The following is an 18193-nucleotide window of genomic DNA, read 5'->3' on the forward strand; positions in this document are numbered from 1 at the left end:
AAATCGACCCAGCTCTGGCTGTTGTGGCCATTTGGGGAGTGAACCAGCAGATGTTCACTCTTCTCTGCCTCTCTGTAACTCTGCCTTTAAAATGAATCTTTTTAAAAAATTTTATTTGAGAGGCAGAGTTTGAGAGGGAGACGAGAGAGAAAGCTCTTCCATCCCCTGGTTCACTCCCCAAATGGCCACAATGGCCAGAGCTGGGCCATCCAAAGCCAGGAGCCAGGAGCTTATTCAGGTCTCCAATGTGGGTAGAGGCCCGAGCACTTGGGCCATCTTCCACTGCCTTCCCAGGTCATTAGCAGGGAGCTGGATCAGAAGAGGAGCAACTGGGACTCAAACCAGAGCTCATATGGGGCTTAACCTACTATGCCACGGCAACAGCCCTGACTTGGTTCTAAGACAACCTTCCTCCTTGCCTTATAGGCAGGTTATGTTTAGTTTAACTCCATGAAAGGGAAAAGGTTGGTACAACCTTAATCACACAGCATTAATCCCTTCAATCTACAGTCCTAAAAATAACCCTTTTTCCTTCTGGGTCAGAAGTCACCCACCCTGGGAACTCACCCACCAGGTTCTGGGCCACATCAACAATCCTTTCAAACCTCCTCTTTGACTACTTCCCATTAAATCCCCTCAGGCAGGATAAGGATTACTTCCTCCAAGGGACATACCTCTCCTTTGTATTTCTCAAAACAGGCAGTCCCCTCTTTGAACTCCTACAGCTCTTCTTCCCCAGGGAGAAGCCTATCCACATGCACATACTCTTCAGAAAAATAAATAAATAAAGCATCCGCTGTGTGCCACACATTGCACTCAAGCTAAAATGGTGAACACAACTAAAACACTGAATGAGTGAGTGGGCTTAGGGGGTTAAGCCTGCCTGCAACGCAGGTATCACATACGAGTGCCAGTTCAAGTCCCACCTGCTCCACTTCTGATCTAGCTCCCTGCTAATGTGCCTGGGAAAGCAGTGGAAGATGGCCCAAGTGCTTGGGCCCCTGCTACCCATGTGAGACCCAAAGTTCCTGGCTTCTGGCTTCTGGCTTCTGGCTTTGGCCCGGGCCAGCCCTGGCTGTTTTGGCTTTGGAGAATGAACCAGCAGAAAGAAAATCTGTCTCCTCCTGACTCTGCCTTTCAAATATTTTAATTAAATAAGTAAAACATTGAATACATACATAAACTCATTTAAAAATCCTTTTATTTGGAACAAATCTGAGCTGCTTCTTGGTCTTGCTATCAAAATCCCCTCCAGGACCAGTATCATCACTTCACCTGAAATGCAGAATCTCTGGGCCCCACCTCAGTCAGAATTTGCATTCCAAAAAGATCTCCAGGGATGGACATTAGTGAAATGCCAAGGTTTGAGTGATGGCTTGGTTTCTAATTCCAGCTTCCAGCTAATGTGCACCCACCCTGGGAGGCAGCAGGTTATAGTTTAAGTACTTGGATCCTTGCCACCCACAGGAGAGCCCCAGCTGCTGGCTTTGCCTTGGCTCAGCTCTGGTTGCTGGACACATTTGGGGAGTGAACTAGTGAATCAAAGATCTACCTGCCTTCTAAATAAATAAGTAAAAATCCAAAAAGATCTCCAGATGATTCAATGAAAGCCCTTTCAGTTTTGAGGAGCTCTATCCTAAATGACTAATTTCACCCACAATGCACCTGAAGAACAAACTTTCAAATTCAGTTGAATTTTGTATCTGACAAGAGGCCCTAGATGACTATGTCCCTGACAGTGCTGAGAGTGAAGTGAATTCATTTGACACTAGTACTACAGAAAGAAGCACGACAGCACTTATGAGTTCTCTCTAGTTCCATGTTTATTAGTCTGCATAGTGACTTTGATGTTCCAAACACTGGGGGAACCCCTCAACCCCACCCATCTTACATAGGAATGCAAATTAACTTGTTTCAATACCTGTTATAAAAAACAAATACCTTTTAAAAATCTGATTTAACACATTTTTATTTCACTTTTTTTTCCATTTCTTTATAAAACAGTCATCTCCTCACTAGCAGCTCTCTCCCCTAGAGTGGGGGAGGGGGATGGAGGAGGTTGGGCACCTCCAAAGAAAAAGGGAGAGGGGGGTAGGGCCCAGGGTTACCTCCTGAGGTTCTTCTGGGCCTGTTTCAACAATGTGTCAAAATCAAGAGAATCAAATTTGCTCTTTACAGGAGCAGGATCAAAGTCTTCCCGGTTGGAGTCTATAAAGGTAGAGAGAGACACATGTCAAGTTTCCTGACCACATTTCCCAACTACAGGGTCCTTGTATCACATGACCAGCTATCTCCCAGCCAATGCTGGGGCTAAAATTGCCCTGGCTTTAAGTCAAAGGATGAGAGCGCCCTCATTTCTCCTCTCAACCCACCCCTTAGGTTCTGTGTATGTCAAATGAAGGTAAACCTACCTACCTCCCTCTGTCAATGAATTAGCAACACTTCTGGAGAGGAAATGAAGTATGTGGAAGCCTCAGGCCCTCCCTCCACTTACCAAGATCAGAATAGCTCCTCTTGCAGAACTGCCTGCGGCCCCCAAAGCATAGGTCAAAGGGCTGCTCATCTGCCTGGCGCAGCTTGTGGCCACTCTCAATGGCTGCAAATGCCTCCTCAGCATAGCGGTAAGTGACGAAGCCATAGTTGTCACTGGTGGGGAGGGTGAGGCAGAAGCTGGAGTGGTCATTTGGCCACATGCCAAGAACACACAGCACCCCAAAGTACAGCAATGGCTCTTGCTGCCTAGTGGCCAACCCTGACTGTAGAGATTAAGCCCCCACCACCACCACCACCCACCATTGCTCAGCACATCAGAGCAAGGAGGAAGACAAACATTAAGGTAAATGAATGGGACAGAAAGTACATCCTGACCTTGGGACCCAAGCTTACCCTTGAACACGGAAGTGGATGGTGCACTCCTCAATCTCTCCAAAGACAGAGAACCTCTGTTTCAGTTCTGACCGAGTCATGCGGCCAGGTATCTTCCCAATGAAGACCACCCTTCTCTCTTCCTATGTTGGATTGTCAAGGCAAATTGATACACCATGAGCCAGGGCTGCAGCTGCAGATGGCTCTTTGAGCTCCCTGCTCAGGGGCTAGTCTACTCCTCCCATGACCTGTTCTACTCACTATTGCACGCTCCTTCTGCAACACTCTCTGCCTTTGGTAATGGTCATGTGAACGGTAAGAGCCGTACCTGACAAGAAAATGTGTTGTCAGCCCCTCTAGAAACAAGACAATTCACCACTCTGGATTCTCAGGTACCTGAATCCCAGACCACATGCTCACCGCCGCCTCCGGTCACTTCTCCGGCGTGGGGATGGGGAGCGGGAACGGCTTCGGGAACTGGATGATGAGGAAGAGGAGGAGGAGGAGGAAGATGATGAGGAGGAAGAGGAAGAGCATCTTCGGGATCGTCCAGAGGAACTGCAGCTAGACCTAGAGAATAAAAGGACATGCCAGAATGTAGGGAACGGTGCAGGTGCACTTTACTTACCTCTCCCAGGTCCCAGCCCTGCCTCCTTGTCAGGAAGCTCAGGACCAAAGATCAAGCAGAGCAAGAGATCTAGAACAGTTTTTTCTTCTAGATGAACAGACTGAGGCCCTTTGTGGAAATTTAGATGTATCTGGAATGCTTTGGAGTGTTCTGGCAGAGATCATGTTTATTGTCAGTTGTGCAATTAAAAAGAATTAAAAACACTTAACAAGTCAATAAAAAGGAGGGGGGAATGGACAGAGGGAGAGAAAGGACAGGGCCCTGGGCCTTACAGCCAGCAATCTGTGGTGCTGGGGCCAGACCTGGCTCTCTGGATTATTCCTGCTCCCCTAGCACCCTCCAAAGGAATACCATGGCATAAAGGATTGTGACTATGCTAGACCTAAACTAGGGGACATTTCTAACAATATGCATTGCTGCCAAAACCCAGAAATTCTTCATTGGTTAAGTGGGAAAACTTGGGTCTGTTACTGAGACAAAGATATTGCCAGGAAATACATGAGGTCACAGCAACACCCAAAGTAACTGCTCCAGCCAATTTTCCCAGCAGACAGTTAAGGGATGAGTTTTTTACCATTAACAATTAACCCACTATCCTACATACCAGCGAGAAAACACCATAAATAAGGACTGATGAATGGGAAGAAATCACCACGGTCAAGATCAAACCCTACGTCTCCTCAAAGGTAGGTCTCATGGAAGCAAGAGACCTTAGGGATATCCCAAACTTCAACAAGGAGTAGAAGCTATCATTTCACAGCCTGCCTCCTTCAACAATCCAGGAAAGAGGAGAAGTCAAAAGCAAAGACAGAAATAGAAATCTTAGAGCCTGAAGTATCACAGTCAGTGTGTAAAAGCTTTCAGAGTAAACCACAGGAGAACACATGAACTTCCTAAATGCACAAGACCTAACAAGGCCATCAGAGCTCACCTTCGCCACCTCTTGTGTGGGGGGGAGAGGGACCGGGACCGGGACCGGGATGAGGAAGACGACGATGAGGATGAAGAGGAAGATGCTTCGCTGGTCCGGTTGGACCCAGAGCTGACAGAACGGCTGCTGCGGCCGCGGCGGCCCTGCCAGCCCCGGCTTGGGGGACTGGCTGACCTGCAGGCTTTTCGGTAACAGCGCACTGACCGCTGCTTGGTTGAAGGCTCTGGGGGAGTCCTAGTGTTCGCGTCATTTCGGCAGGGTGAGGCCTCAGGGGACAGCAAGGCAGATGGGGCAAGGCAAGGTGCTGAGGGATCTGCCTGCTCATTGCTAGTCCTGTGATCAAGTGGCTCCTGGGAGGCAGCTGTGCGTGGGGGCATAGGAGCAGCTGGAACCAGGGACAAGACAGGTTTGATGGTGATATCCTGATGGCGTTTGACATTCCACCGAGAGCCCACCTCTGGAATGACTAAGGCAGGCATCTTTTTTGGGGGGGTCCTGCTCCGGACACAATAGTCATGGTCCCCAGAGCCCACATGGACTGGATTAGGGCCATGGACCCCTTCTTGCAGGCAGGCTGCAGCTGGATGTTTGGCCTCTGTAACTCCTTCAGGCTTCAGGGTTCCCTCCTGGGCGGTGGACTTAGGAGATCTGGCTTTGGCCAGCAGTGAGACAGCAGCCAGGGGCTTCCATAACTGGTGGGGAGGGGTAGCTGGAGGGGTGAGCCCTGTGAGGGGAGGGAGGATGGAGATAGTAGGATGAGATCCGATTCTATACTTCCAAATACTGCGTACATAGGCTTCAGAGAACCCCACCTCATCTCACAGCACACCAAGCATGGTCAACAGCCCAACTTTCACTGTTTCAACTGTTCCTTCCCCATCTTCATCTTGGAACCAGCAAGGGGGAAAAAAAAAAAAAACAACCCAGCCAGCCAGGGTCTCCCTGAACTCCTCATCTCCTCATACCCAAACTTAATGGGTGACCAGGTACTACCCAGTCTATTTCTCCACTCTTAAATCCACCCTTTCCACCCAGCACTGACTGACTTCTGGGTTGCATCTTGCCTGGACTCTTGCAATAAACTTTAGAATGTCTCCCTACTTCCAGCTTCATACCTGTCACTTATCTTCTACATCCCTGGTAAAGATTTTTCAATTGCTTCTTCAACACACAAGATAAAGTCCAAACTTAACACAACTTTCGAAGTTCCCACAACCTGACCTATTTACCATTCCAGCTTGCTTTAGCTCTACCCACCACCCTGATCAGCCACTATACTTCAAACCAAGCCATTCACAATTCCCAAAAAAATATCAGCCAGGTTTATTCAGTTCACTCAAGCTACTCCACATGCCAAGGCCCTGTCCCCAAAATCCACCACCTGATCAATTATCATTTTCTCACACCTCAGCATGGGTGATAACCACCTATAACCTTTCTCTCGACTGCCCCTTCAGATCTCCCTGTAAACTACACACTTACCATACCACCAGATACTTAACATACCCATTTGTTTAAGCATCTGTCCCTTAGGCTGTGAGCACCTCAAGGACAGAGATCAGATCTCTGCATTAACACCTACACACACTTGACGTAGAGCAGGCTCTACACATGTTCGCTGTATCACCTGGTGATAGGCAGAGTTCCCCACCCTGAACCCACCTGCCACGTTGGCCAGTTCTGGGGCTTGTAACCGGTCTAGGGGCCTCTTCTCCTGGGGAGTGTCAACGCTGCTGGCGGGGGGAAAAGGGAAAGCCTGGTTCATTGCCTCCTCAGTATCTTGCACATCTGCTTTCCTCACAATGCGACGGGAGGGGATGGGTACACAAAAGAGTGGGATGCACACACTGCTCCATTACTCTCCTTCAGCACAAAAGGGGTCTTAGTGACTCAACTGTAGACTGGGTCTCAATTCAGCTCTGCCTGACTCCAGGAGGCAGGGTGGCTATCGCCTACCACCACCTTTAAATTAGGAGTCTCGCCTGCTTAGCTCAAGCCAATGTGAAACCACCGTGGAGGGGAAGAAGCTTGTCAAAACAGGATGGGGTAACGCTGATCACAAAAATTGGTTAAAAAAAAAAAAAAGCCTCATGTCTGAAGACAGGAGCAAGGGATGGGATACTTGTGTATTACAAGGGGTCAGGGACTAGCCACTAACATCTTTCCCTACCTCAAGTTACCCCATCACCAGCATTGAACAAGCTTAGTCTGGTGCGAAGGCAGGAAATCACCAAGGCATGACCTGCCAGAAGACAACAGGGCACCTCCAGCGCATTTGGCATATTTGACCAGAGTCAGCTGGGCGGTGGGGGGAGTACACATGCTCCCACCTCACTGCCCAAGACAGTGCCCAGCAGTGACGGGCAGCAGGGAATGGGCAAAAGGGAGACATCTTCCTGTTGACTGAACATCCTGCCCCAGAGGCACCAAGTCGACAGTCCTGGAGTGCCACCGGCTGCTGACCAACAGCTGTAGGGTAACTCGCTCCAGGGTCTCCATACTTACCCTGAGTTTCCTACAGCCAAGGTGTCAGCAGGAGCCGGGGGAGGACACTCCTTTTTGGCTGCAAGGAAACCATACTAGTTAAAGCCCACCAAGATGTTCTACACTGAGGAGGCACAGAAGGGCTTGCTTTGAGACCCAAAGAAGGAAAATCCATTTGCCTACACGCAAACCCCCTGTTAGAATAGCTCCAAAGAGAGCCAAGCTCCTTCAGTGGGTGCCCAGGTACTGTTTAATCACATCTCTTCTCCAAAACACCCACATTCCCCATTGATTTTGACATACTGTCCAAATTTACACACCTAGCATTCAAGGTTCTACAGAACCTGCCCAACTTACTAGCCTTGTAGCCTACTCTTGCCCTACACTCATTTCTATCTTGCCATGTACCAGAGACAAGTGTTTCCAACTCAGCGGTCATTTGTGCAGGTTCTTCTCCTCCCCAGGCCATAAGCTCCACAGTATCCAGAGCCATGCCTTGCACTAAGAAAACAGAACTATTCCTTGCCTGCCAAATACACCAACGTGGCCCTTCCTATACCTGATCTCTGCCTTTCTTTACCACATACATTCTAGGAGCTCCTTTCAGTGCCCAGCTTGAAAGCTTCTTCCCTCTGGAAAGCTGTCCCCAAACAATCTCAACCCCCTCAAACTTCCCCATCTACTTTGGGACAGCACTTGCCATCCTGTGCCATCACTGACTCGGGGTTCTATCACTGTCACGGGTGAGTCTTGCCTCCCTATTGCCATTAGGGAGCTGCTCCAATGGCTGAGACTGCCCTCCTCCCCACCGTACCATCCCACTTTAAGCAACCACAGAGCTGAGCCTAAACGCAGTATCAACAATCAAAAAATGGGATGGAACACAACTACCCAGATTCCCTCACCTTCCGATTTCTCAAACTGCTCCAGCAGACTGGACAGATCCGACGCCTCAATTCCTGTGGAGGCACACAACACAGGATTGAAAACTAGCCCTTACCAACTGAGTCAGCCCACAGATCCCAAAAAGCCCCCAATCACCTCATTTCTCCCTCTATATGCCCCGGTACACTGTACTAAGTACCATCAAGGTAGAAGCACAAAGCACAAAGATTCCACAGACCCAGAGCTCCACCTCTCAAAAAAACTCTCCAAGAAATCCAACAGAGGGCAGCCTCTTCATGTTTACCGTGTTCTAAGGACAGCATTCCTCAGCCAACCCATGCCCTTCTTCACACCCACTGAACCAGGCGGCACTCACCAATCTCACTGATGAAAGCCTGCACCACATCTTCAGGACCCTGGGTCCGCGGGGCAGGCAGGAAGGACAGCTTCCTTAGACGGGCTGGGTGGACAGCAGGCAGCTTGGGCACAGTGCTCTGCCGTGGTGTGGGAAGAGCCCTGGTAGCAGGAGAAGGGGACTTCTCCTTGGGCTTGCTCTCCTGAGTCTCAGACTTCTCTGACCCAGGTGCAACAGCCACACCCTCGGCAGATGGACATGGTGGAGCCTTGCCACGGGGACTTTGCACCGAGGAGGACCCCTTAGGTTTCGAATGAGGAGATGCAGGCACAGGCTTGACCTCTACCTTGGTGTGCTCTATCTGTGGAGCTCCATGGCCAGCTGGCTCAACAGTGAGGGCAGGAGCCATGGGCGTGGAAAGTACATTATCAGGAGGGCCAGCTGGAATGCCACTGGGCTCTATCTTGGATGGGGGCACAGCTCTCCCAACAGAGGCTGGAGGTAAAGGAGGTGGGGGAACAGTAGACCAGAATGGAGGGTGTTGTGGCCCTGGGCCCCATCCCATGGGCCCATAGGTACAGGTGGAACTGTAAGGTGACACTGGGGCAGGAGGGGGTACCCAAGGCACATTACAAGTGGGGGGCACAGCGTAGGTGCCAGGAGTACCAGACACCAGGGGCACAGCTGGTGGGGGAGGCAGGCAAGGATAGCCAGAAGGGGACACAGGGGGATAACAAGGCCAGGGTGGCACAGGAGCATAGTGAGGATAGGGATCAGGTGGCACTGGCCCTACAGATACTGGAAGACTAGGAGGCTGCAATGGAGGAGGGGGCAAACTGGGAACCCCATGCCCACTTGCAGGTGGGGGCAGCATAGGGGGCATCCCCAGCCCACCTGGGGGAAAAGGCAGACCAGTTGGCATGGGGGGAGCCATGGGCCCAACAGGGGACACAGACTGCACAGAAGGGGGAGGTCTTGCCGGCAATGACATCTCCCGGGATAGCACCTGCTCAGTAGGAGTTGAGGCCACAGGTTTGCTTACAGGTGGCTCAGGACTAACAGAAGCAGGACTAGGGCCCACAGGCACAAAGCAAGCCTCAGGGGGAGCTTCAGAGCTTCTCTGCAGAGTTGTCTTCTTGGCTGGAGCTGGTGGCACAATAAGACAAGGGATGTCTGCCAGCCCCGTAGGAGTCTCTGGGAGGCTGGGCCACTTCCCAGCTGGAGGCTGGGGACTCCTCTCTTCTGTCTCTGCTTGACGCTGCTGCCGTCGCCGCCGGTACTCAGAAAGGCTGAGAGGCCGAGGTCTGGCTTCCTGGGTTGTGGTACTGGTACCACTTTCCACCTTGAGAGCACCCACAACCTCCCTGGCTTCAGGGATGATGGCCTTTGTGCAGTCTGAGGACTCTGACTCCAGGAGATGAGGAACTAGACTCCCCTGGGCTGCGGCGGCGGCTGCTGCTGCTGCCGCCGCTGCTGCACGTCTGGGATCAGTTGGTCTGGACTTAACTAGCACAGGGTCAACTGGAGCCAGGTCACTGGGAACAGAGTCAACTGGTGTTGGGCTGACAACTGGCACTGGATCAGCTGCAACAACATCGACCAATGGTATATCATCTGAGGTGGGAACAACCCTTGCAGGGTCAACTGCTGCTGAGTCAGACACAACAGGGCCAATTAGCACTGGGTCAGGTGGGTGAGAGTCAACGAACACAGGGTCGCCTTCAGGGGGACCAGCTTCAGCAGAGTCAGGCAGCGAGAGATGGGCTGGGACAGGGCTGCCTTGGACAGTGTCAACCAGCTTCGGGTAAAGATCTAGAGGACCTTCTTTAGCAGGACTACCTTGTCCTGCACTTCTCTCTGAGTTTCCAGGGCTAGGCTTTTCCAAGGCAGCTGCCCAGGCCCTAGCCCAAGCCCGAGGCTTCCCCCTACCCTGGGGTGGCCCACCCTCTCTTTGAAGTTCCTCCTGAGGCTGTTTCTGCAAGTTGCCTGCCTGAGAGGTCCTTTCTGTAGCCGTGGTAGACTGGCCACGACAGGATGACCTCAGCCTCCTAGCATAGCTTTCTGCACAGGCTGCTGGCTGCTCCTTACTCTTCTTCCTCCTGACCTTTCGGGCTCTCTGGGAACCCAGCACTGTATTGGCAGGTGGGTTCTGCAGCCCCTTGGGTTCCATGGCCTTGCTGGGCTCCAACAAGCAGGCCGAGCCCATCTTCTCTGAATCCAGTGACAAGCCATCTTTCTCAGGACAGAGGGCTGCCTTAGGCACAGCAGCCTCTGCCTCCGACTCCAATGTGGGCATGAGCAGCTGCAAGGCAGGACTTGCCTCTAGCGAGTCATCCAATAGCACAGGCTGAGGTCCAGGAGGTATCTGCCGCACCACAACCGGAATCTCCAAGTCATCACCAGCTGTGGCTGCCTGGCCCACAATCTCCAGCACCACACAACCCTCAGGCAGCGTCAAATCGCCTGGCTGCTCCTGAAGCTCATCTTCCAGTGACGCCAAGTGGGTGAGGTTGGGCAGGCAGTAGGGGTGCATGGCACGCACCAACTCACTCAGGGAGGAGATGCTCTCATCACCAGCCACTGGCCCTGCCATCTCCATGACCTTGTCTTCCTCCTCAGGGCAGGCCAAGTGCATGGGGAAGTCTGGAACGCTGCTCACTGAGTTGCTGAGCTCCCCAGCAAGCATCTGGCCACCAAAGCTGGCCGCCTCCTCCTCCTCTTCTCCATCACTGCGCTGCTGTGGGGGAGGAGACTGGCCCCAGCGTGGTCTTGATCTTGGGGGTCTCCAGCTAGGAAGCTTGGGGGAAGAGGTCTCTAAGAAGGAAGGTGGGGAGAAGTCCCAAGAAGGATCTGCAAGAGACATCTCAACCTGCAGGAGGAAAGGAGAGAAGTCTGAAGACTCTTCTCCAGGCAAGTATTCTCCAGACCTGTCCCCATAAACCACTTCCAACTGGGAGCTCCTGAGGTCTTGTAGGTCAGGCTTACCCCATTCATTCTACTGCTGCCTGTGCCAGACCCCAGTGAGTCTACTGGGGTGATGAGGTCACGTTCTGGAGGCGTCCGAGAGAGAGTCAGCAGCTTGTGCAGCTAAGAAGGAAAGACCTGAATTTGTCTGTGCTTCAGCATGAGCGAGCAGGCCCGCAGACATGCACCAACCATATGTCCCCTTCCCCAGGTCCCACACTCACAGAGGAGCCCTCCCGAGGTGACACAAGCAACTCCGAGTCAGGAATGCTGTCAAACGGAGACAGGTTCTCAGAATCCGCGTTGTCCAAGATCTCCGTCAGCGCTGTCAGCAGCGATACTTCATTCTGGTCGTCCAGAGATAATCTGCTCTGCTCCAGAAAGACAACAGGAAGGTCTCACCAACCTCTCTACTGAGCTCTGGCCACTGAGGACTGGATGCCAAGGATCCTATCTCCCAGGCCCAGCAGCTCAATTTGCCAGTGAGAGGGATCGGAGCAAACAGTCATGGCTTTCTCTGTAACTCTGCCTCTCCAAAAAAAAAAAAAAAAAATTCATGGCTTCCAATCCCTTTCACCATCCACCACCTCTCTAATGTCAACGGACACTTGTCAGACATGAGTCTTAAGCTTTGAGTTTCACACTCCACCCCACCTTCAGGTGAGATGAAGATGCTCAGTAGAGCATCTAGCACCCCAACCCTAACCCAACCCTTGGCCAGACTAGAATTGGGACCAAAAACTAACTCAAACCTACACCCTAGGTCAGGGGCTCAACTGGAGGGAAAAGTCTTGGACTATAGTCCCAGCTAGCCACGGCATCCCTACATGGCACATAATCTGGCAGCCTGCAGCCTAACTCCCACCTAGAAACAAAAAAGTTCAAGGACTCAGGTTGGGCTCCCGGGAGCCAAGGTCTTGGAGAGCAGAACCATGCCTGAACAACTCCAGGGATCGGAGCTAGAGCCCCTCCCATGCAAAACTCCTGCCTGAACATCTCCAAGTCCAGCTCCAGCTCACCTCTCCAAGGCTCCCAAAATCCTCAATAAGGGAGATGAGAGAGGCATCCATGTAGCTCTGCATGGTCCCCAGCAATGTCTCATCCTGCAGCATCAGCTCCTCCATCTCCAGGTCCTTGTCCCTCAGAGAGGGGCCCAGCCGAGACAGATTGACAAAGCCAGAGTCGTCCCCCTCCTCATGCACCAGCACCTGAAGCAAAAGGGGAAAGGTCAGAAGAGCCCAGGCCCTCGGGGGCAGCTGCCTGATAAGCTCCACACACCAGGTCCCCAGCCCTTCCCCAGCGCTGCCAAGCTCAGCAGCAGCCCTACCACGGCCAAACCTCTGGGCAAGCTGAGCCAAGAGAAGCACAGCCCGTGAGCAAAATCCCCAACCAGGACAGCAGTGTTCTGGGAAGAAAAGTTTAGGCTCTATTCAGAAATAGATGGGGTCCCAGGGGATTATTATACTGGGGAGTAAAAACATCAAACAGGTCAAAATCACTCAGAAGTCACCCGTTGACAGTGGCGAAAGCAACAGACAAGGGGGCACACACCTACTGCAAACCCCATTTAGGCTTCTGTTTTTTGCCTAGCTCAAATGCTACCTCTCCGAGAAGTCACCTCAGGCTTCTCTGGCCCATGCTGGTCTCTCCTCACCCCTACATTCACACAATCGCCTAACACTTGCTTTCCTGGCAATCACAGCCCATCTCCTCAGCCCCATGACATTCCTATAAAAACTGGATTTCAAGTTCCTCTAGCGCAAGTAACCCTTTGCATTCTTTTAGCTTATATTCTCCTGAGCTCCTACAGGAGTTTAAAAGTGCTAATACCTTCCAGTTACCCAGGATGCCCAGCACAGTGTCTAATACGCCCAACAGACTGCCACCGAGCTGTCAATGGTAGTCCCAAGGGAAGGGTCTGTTTCCCCACCTCTACCAGGTGAGAACAAGAGTCTGATGCTGCAGATGTCCTAGGAGAGTCAGCAACATCTTCAACCTCCTCAGGCAGGGAGGCACCCGCCCAGACCTGTCAACAGTGTGGGTGTGGGCAGGGTCAGAAATGGCTGGAATGGGATTGGTGAGGCCAGAGGCCAGAACAACAGGTACCTCCCCATAGGAAACTTGCAAAGGCCAGACCACAGGGTCAGAAAGACAAACAGGACCCTCCCCATTCTGCCATAAAACAAAACTGCACCTCACCTCCTCTGAAAGAGAAAAGTTGAGCAGGTGACACTACCTCCAACACATCCACCCTCCTAACAAAGGTGAGAAGTTCCAATGCGCAGGGAGAGAGAAGGCTGGTAAAGGACACTTCAGGAGGCCAGGCCCAGAGATGAAGTGAAAGGCAACAGGTTTTAGGTACTAACACCTCCCAGGCCTTCACAATCCTGTAATTACAACCAGCTGCTGAATAGCACCTGGCTCAGCAAACCCTCCTGGGTGAGCAAGGAGGTGGATCCCTAATTGCCCTACCACCTACCTACCTGAGCCCCAACCACTAGGCCGGAACCATCCATGCAGGCCACCTCTGTCACTTGGACACTAGAACCTGAATCAGAGACATGCCTCCTACCTGTCCTCCATCCCCAGTCTAGCTCCCACTAAACTACCTCATTAGCATTTCTAACTTCAACAACCTCCCAACTGGCTTTCTCACGTCACTCTTGTTCTTCCAGGGTTCAAAGCCAGACACTTCTAAATCTGTATGTCTGATCACCCCCAAGACCTCTGTAAACCTTCAGTAGCACTGGGTTGAATTTACTGTGGCTGGCGGGGTCCTGGATTTCCTCACCAGACCTCTCTGCTCCAGCATGTCCTCTCCCACTACTGTTTCTGTAATAAGCCAGAAAGTTCTCTCTCCCCTGAAGAATTCCTTTTGATCAAGGTTTATCCACACCCAGTCTTAGGTCTCAGCTTAAAATGTCCCTTCCCAGGCCCTGCAAAGTGTATTACTACTGCTGGTTATATAATCCCAAATGGCCTGCACTTCAAGTTTGCCCCAATTATTTATATATACTTTTGGTCTATCTTGATTTTTTTTTTTTTTTTTGACAGGCAGAGTGGACAGTGAGAGAGAGAGAGAGAGAGAAAGGTCTTCCTTTTGCCGCTGGTTCACCCTCCAATGGCCGCCGCCGCCAGCACGCTGTGACCGGCGCACCGCGCTGATCCGATGGCAAGAGCCAGGTACTTCTCCTGGTCTCCCATGGGGTGCAGGGCCCAAGCACTTGGGCCATCCTCCACTGCACTCCCTGGCCACAGCAGAGAGCTGGCCTGGAAGAGGGGCAACCAGGACTAGAACCCGGTGTGCCGGCGCCGCAAGGTAGAGGATTAGCCTAGTGCGCCGCGGCGCCGGCCGGTCTATCTTGTTAAAACTAAGATCCCAGAAGACAGGACCCATGCTTGTGTAGTTTGCCAACGTAACACCTGTTCCTGAACATAGTGGTATTTCAATATGAGCTGGGTCACTCACTCACTCACATCCATCTTTGGGAAGAGAAGACAATCTCTCAATGAGAACTGCTCCAACCCCAAAGGCTACCTAACTTGCCTTACAGCTAAAACCTGGATCCCTCCCTGCTTCTCTCCAGGACACCTGGCAGCACATCCCCAAAAATGTAGTCTCTGGAAAAACGAGGGAAAAGGGTTGGGCTTCTTCCAAATTCATGCCCTAGTAGCCATCCTGCCCAGGACAAGGGCCTGGGTCGATCTGCCACACCTTACCTTACAACACAGCCACTCACCCAACTCCCAGCTGGAAACATCAAAATGCTGACAAGAACTCAACTTAACATAGGAACAGTTCAGACTAACTCCTTCCCACTTCCACCCTGAGTGAGAAGGGGACAGTATTACTTAAATACAAAGAACTGAAGACCAAGAAAGATCAGACAGAATTCTCCCTCATCCAGCAAGTATCAAACTAATATTAAATAGTTCTCAAAGCACCTCTAACTTTTCCCATCTCCAACATACATTGCAAAGAGCCTTAAATTCTGGGCATCGGTTTCCAGGAGCAGGCTTACTGATTTAAGTGCCTCCCCAAAAGAAACGCGGGATAAGTGAGAAAGGGGACAGGAGTCCCCTCCCCCTTACTTCACCGTGTCCCAGGTATACGATGACACCTTCCACGTCCCTTCAATCACGAACAAGGCAGTACTGCAGGTAACCAAAGCGCCACTGCCCGTGACTCACAAGCCATCCCAAGCCGGTCAGACAGAAGCCGCCAGAAGCTCGCTCCTCCACGGATCTTAAAGGCTCAGCCTCTGCCCTCCCCATCACAGAGAACAGACTCTCCAAACCTCTGGGAAGCCCTCCCCATCAGCTGTCTAGAGGGGCTGAGCACCCAAGCAGGAGGGAAGAAACTCCAAGACTTCGGGCAAAGTTCAGAGTAGCAGCCCCTACCTTCCTTCCCGGCTAGGCGGCCCCAGCCCGGGCCGGAGATGGCGGGACCGGCTGAGACACACCCAGTTCCCGGCAGTGCGGCTCCAGGGCCGATACGAGATGCCCGACAGCCTGGGACGGGAGCCACGTGGACATCCCTTCCCCGCCCCCACGTGGACCCGCGCCCCGCGCCCCCCCTCACCAAGAGCCCAACCCACGTGGGTGCTCCAGCCGCGTGTAGGGGGAGGGGAGACAGACAAGTTCTCCCGGGAAAATCGCTCCCCCCACCCCACGTGGCTCCGAAAAGGGAACTGCGGCGCCAAGCTAAGGGAGCCCCATTCGGCATCCTCGGGGCGGGGGGTTAGCCTGCGACTCTACTTCCGAACCCTTAACACTCGCACCGCGGGCCCCTCTTCCCTGCAGCCGGCTCAACCACTCTGCTGTTCCCCAGGAATGGGCACAGGGACTCCGCCTTTGCCGGCGTACGGGGCCAGCAAACGACTAAGGTTTACTCGACCGGCCTGACTCCTGCGGCCACCGGCATCGAGTCCCAAGCGCTTCCTCCCTTTCCTGTGGCGTCCACGTGTCACCGCCCGGCACACGCCGCTTTGCTGCCAGCCGCGGGCCGCCTGCCAGCCACTCACCTGCTCCCCGCCGCTCATAGCGCCCACGGTCCCGTACGGCGCTTGGCTCCGACTGCCCCAACCGCTACTGCGGACTCCACCGCCGGGGTCCGGGCCAGGGCCCCCAGTCGGGGGCGGCGCGACTCCGTCTCTGCGTCCCCGGCGCGCCGCCATCTTGGCCCCTGAACACCCAGCGCTGCTCTGATCGCCGGCGCCGCCTCGCCCAGCCGATTGTGGGAGGCGAACTACAACTCCCGAATGACCCTGCAAGACTACGGACCCCAGAAGGCTGTGCGACGAGACCCTCTAGCACCTGGGAAGAGACCCTGGTCTCGCGCGAGGTTTCCTGGGAGTAGTAGTCGCTTTAAGCCCAGGCCGAGCGGTACGCTCTCTAGTGGTGCTGTGGTGCCCAGTCGTGGGTTACCCGGCGAGACTGACTAGGGGAGCTTGCAGGAACGAGGAGAGAGTTGACGTTGGCGTATCATTTCATTTTCGCTAATTTGTCCAGCTGTTGGAAGGGCTTCTGTCACGTTCTACCTGCTGTACATTCCTTTCGCCTTAGTCCAAGTGGGCCTCTGTTTGAAAACAGCACCCCCTAGTGTATACCCACACTCGAGGCGCTAAACCTCACCTAATCCCAGACTGCAGCACTACCGCGAATTTCATCTCAAAACACCTCGATCTCTGGTCTCAGGTGCTGCTCAGAAGCCTACGTTGGCTTTTCATTACCAAACTTGTTTCCTGCTGCTCCATGTATCTTTCTGTCTTCCAAAGATTCGTGTTCTGCTCTGTATTTCTGCCTGGAATATTTGAACCTCCGAATATGCTTCATATCCTGTTTAATCTAGGACCGCCTTTTTGACCCCGTTCTGTATTTCAGCAGTCCATCACTGCCTCTACTGTGCTCTTATTTGCCATTAGAATCTACATCATGTTGTTTTTTATTTTTGAAAAACTTTACTACAACTGCTTAAAAATTATTTAAAATAGTACAGAAGTGTATAGAGGGGAAAAAAATCTTGCAAATTCCAGTTCTACTTCCCAGATTCAACCTTTGTTGCCTTTAGTGGGTATTCATCCACACTTTTTTTTTCTGTGAATATAAAAATGTAGAGAGACAAACTGGTCTTTTCTTTGTTCAAAAATGGGATCATACAATATATATGGTGCTACAACATGCTATTCTCATATAACAATATGTTAACCCATTCACTAGCCAAATATTTTCTGAGCTGTTAGCAGTTCCATTTTATGAATATATCACTATTTAGATAGGTAAGTTGTTTCTGCTTTTTCACTATCACATGTTAATTCATGGTGGACATCTTTGTACATGTTGTATACATGTATCTGCACATTTGTGCAGTCTTTCAACAATTTTGTGGAAATTTGCTTGATGAGTTAAAAGATGTATGCATTGGAAATTCAATGAGTAATGCCAGTTGCCCTTTTGGAAGGGTACCCTGACATGGATAGCCACTAAAAACTCATAAGAGGAAAGGACTTCTCTTTCAGTTGTTGCTTAATGTTTCAGGTAAATCAGTGTAGTCTTTACAAGTAGTAGGCTTTGGAAGGCATAAATATGGAAAAAATCATATTCACAATTTTCTTCATAATTACATGAGGGCCAACAATAGAGTTTATTTCCAACAAACTTGAAAATAAAATTGCCTATGGGGGAAGGGTTGTTTGGTGCCACTTGGGATGCTGGCATCTCACCTCAGAATGCTTGGTTCAGGGCCGGCGCTGTGGTGTAGCAGGTAAAGCTGCCACTTGAAGTACCAGCATCCCATAAGGGTGCAGGTTTCAGACCCCAGCTGCTCCACTTCCAATCCAGCTCTCTGCTACGGCCTGGGAAAGCAGTAACAAGATGGCCCAAGTTCTTGGGTCCCTGCACCCACATGGGAGACCAGGAAGAAGCTCCTGGCTCGGGCACAGCTCTGGGCATTGCAGCCATCCGGGAAGTGAACCAGCAGATGGAAGACCTCTCTTACTCTCTCTGCCTCTCCTTCTCTCTGTGTGTAATTCTGACTTTCAAATAAATAAATCCTTTTTCTTTCTTTCTTTTTTTTTTTTTT

The 18193-nt window shown here is 51.8% G+C and overlaps 1 protein-coding gene across 4 annotated transcripts; it reads right to left on the reverse strand.

The window, feature by feature from the left end:
• Positions 1-1801: 1801 nt before the first annotated feature.
• On the reverse strand, positions 1802-16387 carry PPRC1 (PPARG related coactivator 1). 4 transcript variants are annotated; one of them, XM_017348516.3, is made up of 14 exons: positions 16137-16385; positions 12132-12320; positions 11337-11483; positions 11134-11235; positions 8170-11017; positions 7814-7867; positions 6930-6987; positions 6087-6154; positions 4425-5148; positions 3286-3435; positions 3127-3193; positions 2887-3008; positions 2495-2646; positions 1802-2208 (listed from the first exon to the last, which is right to left on the reverse strand). In XM_017348516.3, the coding sequence occupies exons 1-14, from the start codon at positions 16287-16289 to the stop codon at positions 2105-2107; spliced, it is 4938 nt and encodes a 1645-aa protein (XP_017204005.1). In that variant the 5' UTR covers positions 16290-16385; the 3' UTR covers positions 1802-2104. The 4 variants fall into 4 exon arrangements, with proteins under 4 accessions (XP_017204005.1, XP_008268619.2, XP_051680095.1 ...); XM_008270397.4 differs by having other exon boundaries at positions 6087-6157; XM_051824135.2 differs by lacking the exon at positions 16137-16385 and adding an exon at positions 15514-15643 and having other exon boundaries at positions 6087-6157.
• Positions 16388-18193: the final 1806 nt, after the last annotated feature.

This window comes from Oryctolagus cuniculus, chromosome 15 (assembly GCF_964237555.1).
Source record: "Oryctolagus cuniculus chromosome 15, mOryCun1.1, whole genome shotgun sequence".
NCBI classification, from domain to species: Eukaryota; Metazoa; Chordata; class Mammalia; order Lagomorpha; family Leporidae; genus Oryctolagus; species Oryctolagus cuniculus.

What these genes read in the sequence shown, in the direction of transcription:
- PPRC1 (XM_008270397.4), bottom strand. Translation starts at nt 16,289, where the DNA reads ATGGCGGCGCGCCGGGGACGCAGAGACGGAGTCGCGCCGCCCCCGACT. An exon ending in CTATGAGCGGCGGGGAGCAG is followed by an intron (nt 12,321 to 16,136) that starts GTGAGTGGCTGG and finishes CTTTTGCTTCAG; the next exon opens with GTGCTGGTGCATGAGGAGGG. An exon ending in GCAGTTTGAGAAATCGGAAG is followed by an intron (nt 6,988 to 7,813) that starts GTGAGGGAATCT and finishes GTTTCCTTGCAG; the next exon opens with CCAAAAAGGAGTGTCCTCCC.